General features: G+C 40.9%; 1 protein-coding gene across 3 annotated transcripts in view; it reads right to left on the reverse strand.

Annotated features, from left to right (window-relative positions):
• klhl5 (kelch-like family member 5) overlaps window positions 1–15,291 on the reverse strand; it is a 55,886-nt gene that overhangs the window by 10,390 nt on the left and 30,205 nt on the right. For all 3 annotated transcript variants that reach the window (XM_044191156.1, XM_044191157.1, XM_044191155.1), the window contains 4 exons: window positions 9,849–9,985; window positions 9,195–9,391; window positions 4,502–4,714; window positions 184–370 (listed from right to left, as the gene is read on the reverse strand). In XM_044191156.1, coding sequence (XP_044047091.1) covers window positions 184–370; window positions 4,502–4,714; window positions 9,195–9,391; window positions 9,849–9,985 — 734 coding nt within the window. The remainder of the gene's footprint in view (window positions 1–183; window positions 371–4,501; window positions 4,715–9,194; window positions 9,392–9,848; window positions 9,986–15,291) is intronic.

A 15,291-nucleotide genomic window follows, 5' to 3' on the forward strand; every position in this document is an offset into this window, starting at 1 on the left:
TAATTGCAATGTCACTGGTCAATATGTCCACCCCCTCTCCCTTTTATTTCTTGTCAGCTCTCTACGGTGTACGACTGAATAACAAAAATGACTAGAAACTAAAAATATACAACACTAACTACAATTATTATATATGTAAATAATGTCTGGATGTGTGTGGTTATGTGTAAGTGACTGTTCTACCTTTCGTAGCATCCATGCCCCCTACGGCGAACATGGCCCCAACGGTGGCCTTGCGGGGCCGGGTGCGGGGACTCTGAAGCAGGGGCCGGCGTTGGGGCAAGAGGTGATACTTCATCCCCTCCATCAGCAGCCGCTGGCACTCCATACTGTCCCGGAACAGAGGGTTGGACTCCAGGTCTGCCAAGAACTACACACACATACAAAAACGCATATATGGACACACAGGGGACATGTGACAACTGCTATCAACAAGCAGTTGAAACAAATGCAAGGTGTGTGTGTGTGTGTGTGTGTGTGTGTGTGTGTACTGCGGGTGTAGGCCAGTGTGGGTTACGATGTTATCACTGATTGTGGAGGTCTGAGGGTCGAAAGAAAGCTGCTCTCTCATTGATTGAGAGATTAGATCAGATCAGACCAGCAGCCATTAGTGCTTACACATACATACACAAGAGCACGCACACACTGATCATCAGACACACTGGACGACTAATCTGTCCTCAACATCTCATCAGCTTTCATACCCTTTAACCTCATCTATGATCACACGCACGTACACACACACACACACACACACACACACACACACACACAGCCAGGGGCTGCAGCATGCAGCACTTCAATACACCAGTCTGTTCCTTAAAATACATCCACAGGAAATCTCTGCCTGTGAGCGCGGCAGGGTGATGAGAAGCAAGTTTTCCCTGAAGGCAAGAAGACATGAATTACATGATTTACATTTAGATAGGTGTGTGTTTGCGTATGTGTGTGTGTTAATAGATGGAAAGCAGTAGAGTTTCCAGAGGAGACTGATTTTTTTTTATAAAAGCAATTTTAAGTTTCCAGACTGCGTGTGTGTGTGTATATACCAGCATGTATGTCTGTGTGCTGGCTGAAGCTAAGTCAGTGGGGACATTCAGACATGGCTGCTAACATTCAATCAAAGAGAACAACTATAATAGAGGATATTTGATAAAAGAGAGAGAAAAAAAACACTTTTATACCCTCTTTTTCCTCCGCCAGAAATCCCACTACCCCAAATAATTAAATTTGGTCACTGAATATAAAATCAATTTTCCCAGCCAGACGTGGAGAGCGTAAAGCAAGCATGCTAAATGGATAAGCAGCTTACACGCCAGGGTGAAACCATGCTACCAATGCATACAATCACCGAGGGACAAATTAGGGTGAACCCTATTTGTGTGTGTGTGTGTGTGTGTGTGTGATAAAAAAGGACAGAGATAGAAAACTGTTCTCTCCTGTGCAATTTATCCATCATGCTGTGAAGGATTGAACGCGGAGGACCAGACAAGACTGAATCTTGCAGGTGTCCCACCTTCTCCTCTCTGTCCTCTCTTTACCTCGCAGTGGGGAGCGAGAAAATAATTCTCCCCTCTCTGTTTCAGCTCACACTTGGACAAAAAAAAAAAGACAGCATGGACACTTGACAAACACAAAAAAAGACAGCATGGACACTTGACAAACACTCTCACATACAGACAGAAACACACATCTCCCAGCTATGTATATTTCTCATGCTTTACTCCTCTCCCATTTCCCTTGCATGACATGCTCTTACCGATCTCCATCCTGACTTTTTAGGAACAGTCTGCCTTTGCACCATCCCCACTACACGCACATGCACACACACACACACACACACACACACACACACACCACTAACTAGAGCTGAAACTATTAGTCAATTAATCGATTATTTGATTGAAAATTAATCTACAAATATTTCCATTATCATTTACATAATTTTAGATGGATGGCAATGTCGGACTGTCGGTTGCTTACATTCATGATCCCCAGAGGATGAAGCATACTAACTTTACCTCTAGCGCCACCATGAGGTTTACATTTGTGGTTTTGAGTGAAATGTCTCCACAAGTATTGGATGGGCTGACATGAAATTTGGTACAGATATCCATGGTATACAGAGAATGAAGCATATTAACTTTTTGACTTTTTCTCTAGTGCCTTCATCAAGACCAAAGTTTACTTTGTCCAACACTTTGGTTTGTGACTAAATACCTGCAAAACTAATGACCTTCCCATCAGCCTCAGCTGTACTTTGTGTTTAGTGCTACTTGGCAAATGTTAGCATGCTAACATGCTAAACTAAAATGATGAACATGATAAACATTATACCTGCTAAATATCAGCATGTTAGCACAGCTGTAAGTTTGTTCAAGCAAAAATGACAAAAAGTCACTGGTTCCAGCTTCTCATATGAGAAAAAGTGCTGCTTTTCTTTGTCTTCTATGTTAAGGAATTGAATAAATTTGGGTTTTGGACAGTTTTTCAGAAAGTTAAGCAGAAAAAAAAAGAAGCAAGATTTTTTTTTTTACTAATTTCTGCAATTTTTGAGAAGTGATTAATAGACAAAATAATCAACAGATTAATCAATGATCATTGTTGATGAAGACACCCACACACACTTACTGCCCTGTTTGGTGCACACAGTCCCATTTACAGCCCACAGATGCTCCTCTGAGAAGATTAGACCAAGTGTGTGTGTATATATGTTTGTGTGTGTGTGGGTGTGTAACAGTGGTGATGGGGAGAAGGGATTAAAGGTATTAATTTGGAGCATTGATGTCTTCTTGATGAGTAATTGCACGGCGGCCTAGATAGAGAGCCGAATAATTGGTTGATGAATATTGATCAGTCGTGTCTGTGTGAGGTTTATACTTTGTTTTACTGGCATTTCACAGCTCATGAGGTTGCTGAATGTTAATTTATTTGTCAGTTAAGCATGGTGGTGGTGGTGGTGATACACTGTTAAAGGTTGAATCAACCCTCTGCTCTAGTGCTATTCCACTGCTTTACCTCTCTGCCATCCATCTTCTCCCCTGATTATATGTTGTGGATTTCAGCTGACGTGTTCATACTGTTTATCACACAAGAGCAAAACGTGGGAGATGTATAGACGCTGGCAAAGAAGACATGGGGGGTGGGTATGGGGTGGTTATCTCTACAGTTTTTATATAGTGAGGGAAATGACAAAGAGAACAGATAATTTAGCTGCAGTTAAGAGAGATATCACACATAATTAAGGTTTCAAACATGTGTGTGTTTGTCTGTGCTTCCAATGCCTTAGGCAGTAACTGATGTTCTGCCTAGCATATAAACTTCTCAGCATCACATTACCAGTCAAGATAATCAAGAGAGGAGAGGATTGGAGATACACACACACACACACACACACACACACACACAGGCACAAACACAAGCACACACCTGACAAAGTAATGGTTGTAATCTACCATTAGCATAATGGCTATTGTCCCTCCAATTGCCTAAAGAGAATAGTGAGTGGAAAAAGACCAGCAGATCATCAGGAGGAAGACTGATACAAATTCTCACTGCATCCTTTGCTGTGAGAGATTAAGACATAAACAACTTTGACAAAGCTCCTACAATATTAATGTTTTTTAGCTTGAAATGTGTTGATTGATGCCACAAAGCAAGACAAATGGACAACAACCTCATGAACGCAGTAGATAACTCTTGTTAGTGTTTGTAATTAATCTTTTCACTGTTTGCTTCTCAGCAATATGCAGATTCATTATTACTCATTTAACTGATGTAAGAGTGTGAGAGAGAAAAAGAGACAACAAAAGACAGAGGAAAAAGGGAAAGATGGAGAGGCACCTGATAATGTTGTGACACTGACAGACATAAAACTGTTTAACATGCTGCTTATTATTATTAATCATTATTATTATTGTTATTGTTAATAATAATAATAATGATGTATTGAACTAATACACCAAATCAGTATCAGTGCAAATACTAACCTCATGAGATCGGTTATCGGGCCATGATGGGACCAATCCATGTTAATACAGTTTCTTTGTCAGTGTCATTTTAAAACTCTTTCCGCGATAGGTCACATTCAGTCATGACGGGCTGCTGACACAGCAAATCCTGTCCACTTGTTACTTTAGAAATGATTCCAATGAGTTCAACGCAGTGAGATATAAAGATTATAAAATTGGGAAAACGGAGTATTGGATAGGGGTATCAGAGTTGGATGGGTGTATCTGATTATTAAACCTGCAATAATAGATTTTTTGCAAGTCGTGAACACACCATTGACACTTCATCATCACATTTTAAGTTGATATGGCGAACGTGTTAACAAACAGTTGGTCATTTACACATCCAGCAGTTACGGAGCAACATTATCATTTATTTGGAGTCATGTTTCTGTCCACCTGATGAAAGTCCAATATTCCCTCTCTTCTCTTTAAGATCTGTTTTGGTCTCTACCAACTACTGGGGGAACAGAGTTCATTGCAGCTCTTACCTGTGGCTGCAGCAGTGGCAGTCGGATGTGAGCCAGCAGCAAGGGTAGGTGACGTTCCCGTGTGACGGCATCATGACTGACCCACGTTAGCAAAGAGGTTACTACAGTTTCTTCGTCTGGCACGTTGACATCATCAGACGTGAGCAGCCTCTCTATCTCCTCCACTGGGAGCAACAGGAACTCCTGACCTCCCACCACCTCTAAAAAGTGCTCCTGGTGGACGGAGAGATGAAATGGTTATAAGAGTAGAGAAAGAAAGAGTCAAATTAATCTCAAAAGAGTAAGGATTAATGAATACTACACATTAACATAAAGTCTCCACATCCATTTTTGAAAATCTCTAGGTTTTTTTCCCCCACACATTGCACATATTGTTTTTTCTTTATACTGTGAACATTTGCACATTCTTTCTTCTTCATTTTAAATACTGTACAGCTCTTCATTTTAGAATAATTTAAATTTACACATTTTAATTTTAAATTTCTATTTTATGACTCTTGACTTTTACAGTACTTGTTTTCTTATCTCTTTGTTATTTTGACCGTTATGCTCAACAACACCAAGGCAAATTCCTTGAGCGTGAAAACCTACTTGGCAATAAACCTGTTTCTGATTCTGACATGAATTGCAGATGAAAAATGAAAAAAGGAATGAGCAGAGGAAAAGACAATAGGAAGATCGTAGAAAAGGTTTCAGTCGTAGTCATCTGGACACTGTTTTCAGAATCAAGACATTTCGGCTCCCATCCGGAAGTCATTCTCAATTGTGAAAAAATTGGACGGGAACTGGAAATTTAAGCTACTCTGAGTTACATAAGCCCTGCCCTCAGGAGGGAATCTGCCTGAGTATCTGTAAATAGCTAGTTTCACCTGAAACTGACCTAATAGTTTCAGGATGGCCCAGTAATCAGTAATCAGGCCTATTATTCTCTGGCTGCATCTACTTCATCACTGTTAAGTGCCTGATTAGCATGTGATAGGCGTGACCAAGGTGATAATACACTCTGATAGACTTTGGGCAGATTAAATCTCAGACCACCATTTCTGTTCAAAGAGGGGTTCTCTTTCTTCACAAAAATGGCTTCCTTGACGCCCCGTTCAAACCAACTCTTCTCTCTACTAAGAATCTTCACCTCGCTGTCTTCAAATGTGTGGTTTGTAGCTTTTAAATGCAAATGCACGGCGCTCTGTAATCCTGAGTTAGCGTGTCGTCTGTGCTGATAAAGTCTTTTGTGAAGTGGCTGTTTGGTTTCGCCTAGGTACCGTTCTTTGCAGTTTTCCTCACTGCACTGAATGGAGTAGACAACATTGCTCTGTTTTTGTGTGGGTAACTTGTCCTTAGGGTGAACGAGTTTCTGTCTTAAAGTGTTGCCTGGTTTAAAGAAGACAGGAACATCGTGCTGTCTAAAGATCCTTTAGTTTTTCAGACAGTCCAGATACATAAGGAATGGAGACACCGTTCCTTCTTGGTTCAGTTACACTTTTGTCCTGTTTTTTGGCTCTTTTAACTTTGTTGATAGCCCAAGTAGGATAACCACAGGCTGAGAGTGCATTCTGGACATGCCTTTCCTCTTTCTTCTTACCCTCTGAGCCTGTGGGCACTTCTTTGGCTCTGTGTTGTAATGTCCGGATTACACCCAGCTTGTGCTGTAGTGGATGGTGTGACTCAAAGAGCAGGTATTGATCCGTATGTGTTGGTTTCCTGTACACTTCTATCTGGAGCTTTCCGTCCTCTCCTCTGAGAGTAGAATAATCAAGAAAGGCCAAGCGGTTCTCTTTTGCATCCTCACGCGTGAACTTGATGTTGGGGTCCACCGTATTAATATGCTCTGAGAACGCTTCCAAGTCTTGTTTCTTGATTTTCACAAAGGTGTCATCCACGTAACGGCACGAATGACTTGGTGGTGTGCCGGGAACGAGGATAATGCCTTCTTCTCAAACTGTTCCATGTACAGGTTGGCCACAATGGGAGAGACCGGAGAGCCCATAGCACAGCCGTGAATCTGTCTGTAGAAGTGTCCCGGAATTGGAAGTAGGTTGTGTTGAGACAGATGTCTAATAGTTTACATATGTGTTCAGGTGTAAGCTTGGTCCTTTGCTGCAAGGTGGAGTCCTCCTGCAGTCTTCTCATCACCGCTGTCACTGCTTCTGAGGTTGGGATGCAAGTGAACAAGGACACTACATCATAAGAAACCATAACGTCATCTGGGTCCAACTGGAGATGTTTCACTTTGTCCACAAATTTCTGTGTGTTTTCCACATGATGTACTGTGTTCCCCACCAACGGAGCCAAGATTGTAGTCAAATGTTTGGCTATGTTGTATGTGATGGAATCTGTGCTGCAAACGATGGGTCTGAGTGGAACATTCTCTTTGTGAATTTTGGGAAGGCCATAGATGCAGGGAATGGCTTCCCAGGGTATAGTCTGTAGTACAGAGGCCTGTCTATCACCTCCTCCTTCTCAAGCTTCTGTAGACAGTCTATAACCTTCTTCTTGTAGCCATTGGTTGGATCTCTTTTAAGTTTTTGATATGTGGTTGTGTCTTCAAGAAGGTTGTTGACCTTGGTTTCATAATCGGCTGTGTTCAGAATCACAGTGCAGCAACCCTTGTCTGCTGGTAGAATGTTTATGCTGTGATCCTTCTGCAGTGCTGAGAGTGCCCTCCTCTCTTCGGATGTAATGTTGGAAGGAGGTGGTTTGGCACTCTTTAATGTTGCAGTGACACGTAGCCTCAGGTCTGCAGCCTCTGCTTCAGTCATGTTGTTCTTCCTAATGGCTGTTTCTGTGGCTGTGATGTAGTCCACTGTAGGGATGTGGTTGGATGTAACTGAAAAGTTGAGCCCTTTGGAGAGCACATCTTTTCTACCTGTGTCAGGATGCGGTCTGATAAGTTTTTGATCCAATTGTTTCTGTTGATACATGTCTCCCTTTGTTCAGTCCCTGATCTCCTGTTGTGCTGGTCCTTTCCTAGATTCCTCTTATTCAAAAGGATGAAACTATTAGGTCAGTTTCAGGTGAAACTAGCTATTTACAGATACTCAGGCAGATTCCCTCCTGAGGGCAGGGCTTATGTAACTCAGAGTAGCTTAAATTTCCAGTTCCCGTCCAATTTTTTCACAATTGAGAATGACTTCCGGATGGGAGCCGAAACGTCTTGATTCTGAAAACAGTGTCCAGATGACTACGACTGAAACCTTTTCTACGATAGAACACTCCTGGACGAATGAGGGACTACACCGTCTTACAGTAGGAAGATATGAGTAGAGAGACGAAAGAGATCAAGGGTTGGAAGGAAGAAAGGAGAGTGAAAAAAAGGGGAGGAAATGAGGGCTTGAGAAAGGTCAGAGGAAGATGGATGACAAAGCTGGAGAAAAAAAAAGGGTCTGGTTGAGAAAAGGTCGGAATGATTTTGTGGTATAAGATGGGGAGGCTGCTTGAGAAGTAGAGAGTGGACCTGATCACTTTCATTATCGATTAATATATTAATAAATCAACCAATAAATTGTTTGGTCTATAAGATGTCACAAAATAGTAACAAACTTCTTAAAGCGCAAGGTGACATCTTCAAACAACTCTTTTGGTACAACAAACAGTCCAAAACCCAAAGAGATATATTTAACTATCACAAAAGACAATCCTAGCAATTAAGAAGCTAGAGCCAGGGAATGTCTGGCATTTTTGTTAGAAAAAACGTCTTAAGTGATTAATTGATTATCAAAATAGGCTGCAGGTTACAGTGAACGCAGATGGGGTAGAAACGAAAACTAGATACTTAAACATGGAGGCCAGTTTACAAACAACACTTGTGGTACATATACTCAGTGTTAAGCCACATTATGTTTAGTAACTGTGTGTTTAATGTGTGAACTGTGACAATAAGGTGATGACAATGGTGATAATGGTTGTTGTTGTTGTACTGTGACTGTATAGTTTGCCATAACTATTATAGACATGTTTTTTATTTCTCATTTGTGTTTTTTAATTCATTTATTTTGAGTGAAGTATCATGTGTGGCAATGTAAATGTGACCTGATTCCCACATAAATACAACATTTAAAATAACGAAAAGAAAACGATCTACACTCCAGTCTATTGTATAGCTCCTTCACATTGGCTGTAATAATCCTGTGAGCTGTGTCTGTGAATATGAGTATGTAAGTGAATTACAGTCACAGGCAGACAGTCACACCCAGATAAAACCACCTCTACGACATAATTACGCCAGATTAAAGTTTAGCATTAATCCACTTAGAGAGAAAGGAAGAAAGAGAGGAACATTGACACTGACAGAGACAGACTCACAGAGGGAGGCAAGGCGAAAAAAATAAAAAAGGCATGTGAAGAACAAGAAAAGAAAAAGAATAATCAAGTCGATGGAGGAGCTATTTCAGAGTCACCATAGCAACCCTGTGCTGAAAACAGCCATTGAGGCGATAATGGTATGTGGTGTGTTGCGAATGAGGAACCAATTTGTTACCAAGCATAACATCAAGGCTGGAAAATGACCAGAGTCTGACGGGGGGACACTGTATAGAGGTAGAGAGGGATAGTTGTGAAAGGAAGAGGTGGAAGAAGCCTGTTTGTTGTTCTTACATTAATTGGTAAAACCTAAACATCACCTGTGGTCTACCTGAATCTATGACATCATTTTCAGATCCATATTTTCCCAAGCAGTTGCTGGAGCTGTACCCACCATGGTGTAGGCGTGAGCGGCCCTCTGCAGGTCATTGCAGCCCTGAGCGTCAGCGTAGGAGCGGATACCCAGACAGTTGGAGGGGTGGAGCTGCTTCATGAGGAACGAACAGCAGGCCTGAACCACAGACGTTAACTGTAGCAGGCAAGAGGCTGACAGCAGAGACTCGATGGTGTCCTCCCTCAACTCAAGTCGGCCTGGAAGACAAAGAGAGGAGATGGAGTAGAAGAAAGACAGATAGATGTCAAGAAAGAAAGATGAGATATCATAAAAGGACTGTATATTTTAAAGTGTCTAAGATTTATTATTAAAAAAGGTTTTGAGATTAAGAGTAACACCGCCATCAACTCAAGCAACTGGTCATGAAAGTCCTTTTTTATAGAACTGAGACCAAAACTGAGATTTTTGGTCTGAGACTACTAGAAGTTAATTACACATATCCCAGCTTTCCTGCTGTTTTACAATTTCTGTTGGAGAGATTACAAAAATGCACACATGCAAAACAATAGCTGGAGTGGTTTCCTACTTAATTAACAAAAGCAGGTCTGATAACTAACAGTGCATCATGGTGTGTGATTTTTCTTTAAAGAGAAGAGCCTGAAACTATGTACTCATCTTTTTTCTAATAAAAAGGTGATCAGTGTGTCTGTGTACCTGTGTATGCATACTGCACCAGGACCCACAATGCATCAGGGTCTACTCCTTCCATCTTCACCTCGTCTTGCTTGGCCTCCCTAACATCACTGGTAAACATGGCCGCAAAGTAGTCCGACACGGATGAGAGGACCAGTCTGTGAGGGGAGAGAGTGTCAGGCATCAGTCAGAGGGGATGGACAGCTGTAATGGAGGAAGACTTTGACCTTGCTGACAGGACGAGTCTAGACTGACAGGGAAAGGATGCAGAACAGAGAGGGAAAGGGCAGCCTGGAACTGATGACACTACCAGACAACGCACAGAATTATCATCCTGTAAATATAAATACACATGTGAACAAACGAGTGCAACACTATGAAAGTCTTTCAGGAGAGACTGTCTGTGCGACGTTATTCCCATATTCAAATGATTATCACGTCTCCCCCCTCTCTGTGATAGCTGGCTTTTCACCCTGCTAGTGAGTATCTTACGTTGTAGGACAACACGTTATACGAAGTAGTTTTCTTCCAACATACCCCGCCATAAGTTACTAATGACCTGTTGGTGTCAGATTTAACAGTGGTCTGCAAATTGCCACTTTCATACATTAAAAAAACAACAGCTGACAAAGTATTATAGTATGGAGATGAAACTACTGTGTCTGACGTGTCCCGCCCTGTTGTTAAACAGAAGCTGAAGTGACCCCTTTTTCTAAGTTAGTTTATGGAAAGTCTACAGTTGTATGACTGAAGGCCACAACAGATATGCATTTTCTATTATGACCTACCAACAATCATCTGCAGTGTGGAAAGTCTGTACTACCAACAAGGGTGGGGGCCGGCATCTTTAAGACAGTAGGCTTATGAAGTGGGAGTGGTGCATTATGAGTGTTGTGAGTTGGAAAGTATAGCAGAAGTGTCAGAATTCAAGCCAAAATAAGTAACCACAAAAGACAAGTTAGACCAAACAGAGACCAGAATAACGTCTCGTCACGTAGGTCTGTGGTTTTTACAGCATAAAACTGAAAGCTTCAAACCATCTTAGGAGACACATTTTCCACTCATTCATACAAGACTGATCAAAGACTAATGTTTTATTTTTTCTTATCTGACTGCTATTCTGTATCATTGCCTGCTCATTGCTTGACAGACTCATATTCAGACTTAAGCCCCTTTCAGACCCCTTTTCGTTAATCTGATGGTAACATGTTGGTCTCATGTCTGATCACTTTTACGTAAAAGTCATGATGGAAATCTTACTAAGTCCATCCTAGTAACATTTCCACATTACTTTCAACACAGCACAAGTCTGAATTAAATGCTGTCAAATTAACATAATGGCTGTTGAATACAAGGTAAAACATGCAAAGAGAGATGCATGTCTTGTAATGTTACTGCCTTCAATCCAACAGTTTTTTTAAAATGTAAACTAAAAACCTATCTAGTTAGTCAGGCTTTTACATAGTATAATTTCATGGTTTCATTTTTTATATCCTAAATCTTATCAATCCCTTGTAAAACACTTGGAATTGCCTGCTATATAAATAAAGTGTGATTGATTGATTGATTGAACGAACAAGTGTGCTGAAAACCAGCAAGTAAATGGACTGTAATTATTACTGAGGTAGAAGGAAAAAGAACCTACATGTATGCACTCCAGACAGGATTAGTGCATGTAATATTAAATATTAACCTAATTTCCCCTAACGAAATAAATCCCCTCCTAATGGGACTTTCATCATGTTTGCTCCTCTCTCTGAAGAGATGTTGTTAGCGGTGGAAGAAAACTGCGCAAACAAAAGCCTGGCATGGGCCTACGGCATCTCCAGATGTTTGTGCATACTGAGCATATTGAGGATAAAGAGCTTCATGTCCTCAGATGTTTAAATGCTTCATAGTCAAACTGCAGTGGAGCCAGTTTTCCCTCAGTAGCAGTAAATTTTCACAACTTGTGACATAAGGGAGACTGACCTGAAGTCATTTATTTGTTTAGGGTTATTTATCTTTGAAACCAGTGCCACATTAGAAGATCTCTGAATTATGTGAAACTAAACTGATATTTGGAAAAGATGTTGGAAGAAGTGGCACATTGTACACACAGATGCCATAAGCTTCTCTCACATTAATACACTTTAACAATGCGTTAACACATCTCCTGGCTTTTTACAATGTCGCAACAAGTGTTCATCTTAACATAGTGATATTCTCTGAAAAGTCATACATTTTACAATGAGAGGCAAAAGAATGAATCTTTGTTTCCTTATTTCATGCTATAACTTACTAGAGATGTTTTTTTGCCCGACTATCCCATGTAAAAAAGTTATTTTTTCTATTCTCTACATTCTCTGGTTACACATGGCTTGCTATTTCGAAAAACTGCTATCAGAAGCGTCCACACAGAACAATGACAGAAGAGACAACCCCAGCCAGATCAAGTCCTGGCATGCACTATAAAAGACATGCCAATCCATGCAGTCAGAGGAGATGATTCAATTTGCATGTGTCGATCACAGCAGCTGAGAGAGAGAGAGAGAGAGAGAGAGAGAGAGAGAGAGAGAGAGAGAGAGAGAGAAGCTTAATACAAGGTCAATTTAAAATTTAGAGGCGAGAGAGTCTGAGAAAGAAGATATACAGCATAATGGAGAGCAAGCCATGAAGGACAGAGAGGAATTATCTTAAGGTCACTTGTTAATTAATTCCCCGCCACAACAATCCATTACCCTTTCATGTCACTGCGAAGTTACACACACTCATAAACATCAAGGTATTAAAAAAGTACCATCAAGTATTTAACATTTAATGAACAGTAGTTTTCATTCTTTGCTTTCAGAGATGTCTTTGTAAATGAGGTGGTGATTGACTAATGGATGCAAAATGACAAGACATATACAGTTGTACTCCAGATCACTGCAGGGTTCAGTATTTTTAATGTCCTGATCTAAATATGGCTGATGATAAGTAAACTTATCGTGATGAAGCTCACAGTAGAGCTCTGTTTGACAGCTATATGAACAGATTTCCAGATCTTAACATCGCTTTCTGAGTATTTACAATTTTCTGCTCCCACTGTTGTTTGTGTTTCTGTGTCCTTGTGTGTGTGTTTTTGACTTTGTGGTCAACAGACTTGGATGTGCATGTGTGTGTACTTAAAGGTTGGGTATGCGATTCTGGAGAAATCCAATACAGTGACACAAACCATGATATAGAGCGAACAACGACAAGTAATATAACGAACAACACCAAGTAATATAACTAACGTTAGCTAGGTTGTGGGTTAGCAAAGTTTGCAGCCAGAGAGGACGAGACGGTTTCCCAGAGCCAGCACACCAGCTCCAGACAGCGATACTGACAACTCTCCTGCTACTATAGCTAACATCACAACAACAGCATATCTTGGCAAACTAGAAACTCATTTAACGTTACCTGACACACACATCATGGTTGGAATAGTGCTGTGTAGCCCGGTTTGAACCAATTTGTTTATTTCCCATTTACAGAGCCAGGGCTGTGTTCAAACACCAGATTTCTTTTCAGCGCACACACTGAACAGACAGCTAGCGGACCGCGAGGAGATATTTGCAGAATTTGACAAAAAGAGGTGTACTGGATTAGAATCGCATACCCCACCTTTAATGTGTGTGTATTATTCACATGTGTATGACACTGGAACCTTGACAGACAGCCTGAAGCAGAGAAGAGTGTGGTGTATGTGTGTGTGTGTTTTACAGACAAAGATGTCAAAATACACTTTAGTCAGCAGGAAGTTGTTCTGCCAGTATTTCAGTCGGGTATCTCTCTCTCTCTCTCTCTCTCTCTCTCTCTCACACACACACACAGCATTTTCACTCCTTAATTTTTCATGTGGGTCTCTGTCTGACTTGCAGTGAGCGACACAGACTATATACAGCAGTGGGTTATTTACACAAATGCATCTTGCTGAAGACAGAGACATGGCAGGCAATGTGTCACACTGTAATGGAAAGAGCAGAGAGTAGACAAAATGCCAGAGTGAGGAGAGCAGGAAACAGATGAGTTGGACTCAGGAAAGGAGGGCAAAAGCTGGGAACTGAACACTGTGCCTGTTTGTGGTTGAGTGTGGATGTGCTGCTTGGTGCAGAGATAGAGTAGTGGGAAAACAGAGAGGGGGAAACAACAGGAGGGCTGGTAGGACAGACTTACTCAACTATTATGACTTTTCTCTACGCATACTCAGAATAAAAAGGTATTGCTGTGGCTCTAGGGATGGCAATATGTTGGTTTGTTTGTCAGTCGGTCGGTCACCACTTTCTTCCAGACTGAAATATCAACAACTATTGGATGGATTGCCATGACAGACATTCATGTTCCCCGGAAGATGTTTCCTACTGATTTTGGTGATCCCTTGACGTTTCCTCAAACTCCACCAGCAGGTCAAAGTCTTCCCTTATCCAGTGAAATATCTCTACATCTACACTATGGATTGGCACTAAACCTTTAAACAGACATTCATGGTTCCCAGATGATGAATCCTAATAACTTTGGTGATCCCCTGACTTTTCCTGTTGAGCCACTATGAGGTTAACATTTGTGGTTTTGAGTGAAATGTCTCAACAACTATTGGATGGATTACCATGACATTTGGTACAGACATCTGTGCCCCCCTCAGGATGAATTGTAATAACTTGGTTATTCCTTAACTTTCCATCTTTAATTTGTCCAACACTTTGGTTTATGATCAAATACCTGCAAAACTGATGAGATTCCCATCTACCTCAACTGTACTTTGTGTTTAGTGCTAATCAACAAATGTTAGCATGCTAACATGCTAAACTTAGATGGTGAAAACGTACAATTAACATTATACCTGCTAAACATCAACATGTTAGAACTGCTGTGCTTAAGTACAGCCTCACAGAGACACTAGCATGGTTGTAGACTCTCAGTCTTGTTGTAGGAAAGACAGACAAGAACAGAAGACATGAAAGTTTCTGAACTAAAAGTATACTTACTAATAACAGTTAGGGTAGCGCTCTTACAGGTTTTTCTATATGGGAGTACAAAAATTGATTGCAAGATAATGTATTTATGTAGGGTACAGCCCTAGAGACAAAATGTATAATTGTGCTCTACTTTTAAAAGTACATATAGAGCTTGAGTTTGGCTCAAAGTGCACTGCTTGCAACAAACAAACAAGAAACATCTATCAGCTATATACAGTACAAGTGGCCTATTCAGCATGCACAGTAACACAGAGAGAGAGAGGGAGAGAAAGAGGCTGTATGTTTTGTATCCCAGCAAAGCACTTTTATCCTACACATACGAGAAATCAATTGCAAACAAAACAACTACTTTCAGACAAAGATGTCTTACTCCCACCCCCTTGCTGGCACACAAACACACAACTTCAGATGCTGAAACACTCTTTCACAAACACCATTAGGATTCTCATACAGCAGGGTCTTTTTGTCACCATCTGTGCCTGGAG

This window comes from Siniperca chuatsi, linkage group LG3, assembly GCF_020085105.1.
Source record: "Siniperca chuatsi isolate FFG_IHB_CAS linkage group LG3, ASM2008510v1, whole genome shotgun sequence".
NCBI lineage: Eukaryota > Metazoa > Chordata > Actinopteri > Centrarchiformes > Sinipercidae > Siniperca > Siniperca chuatsi.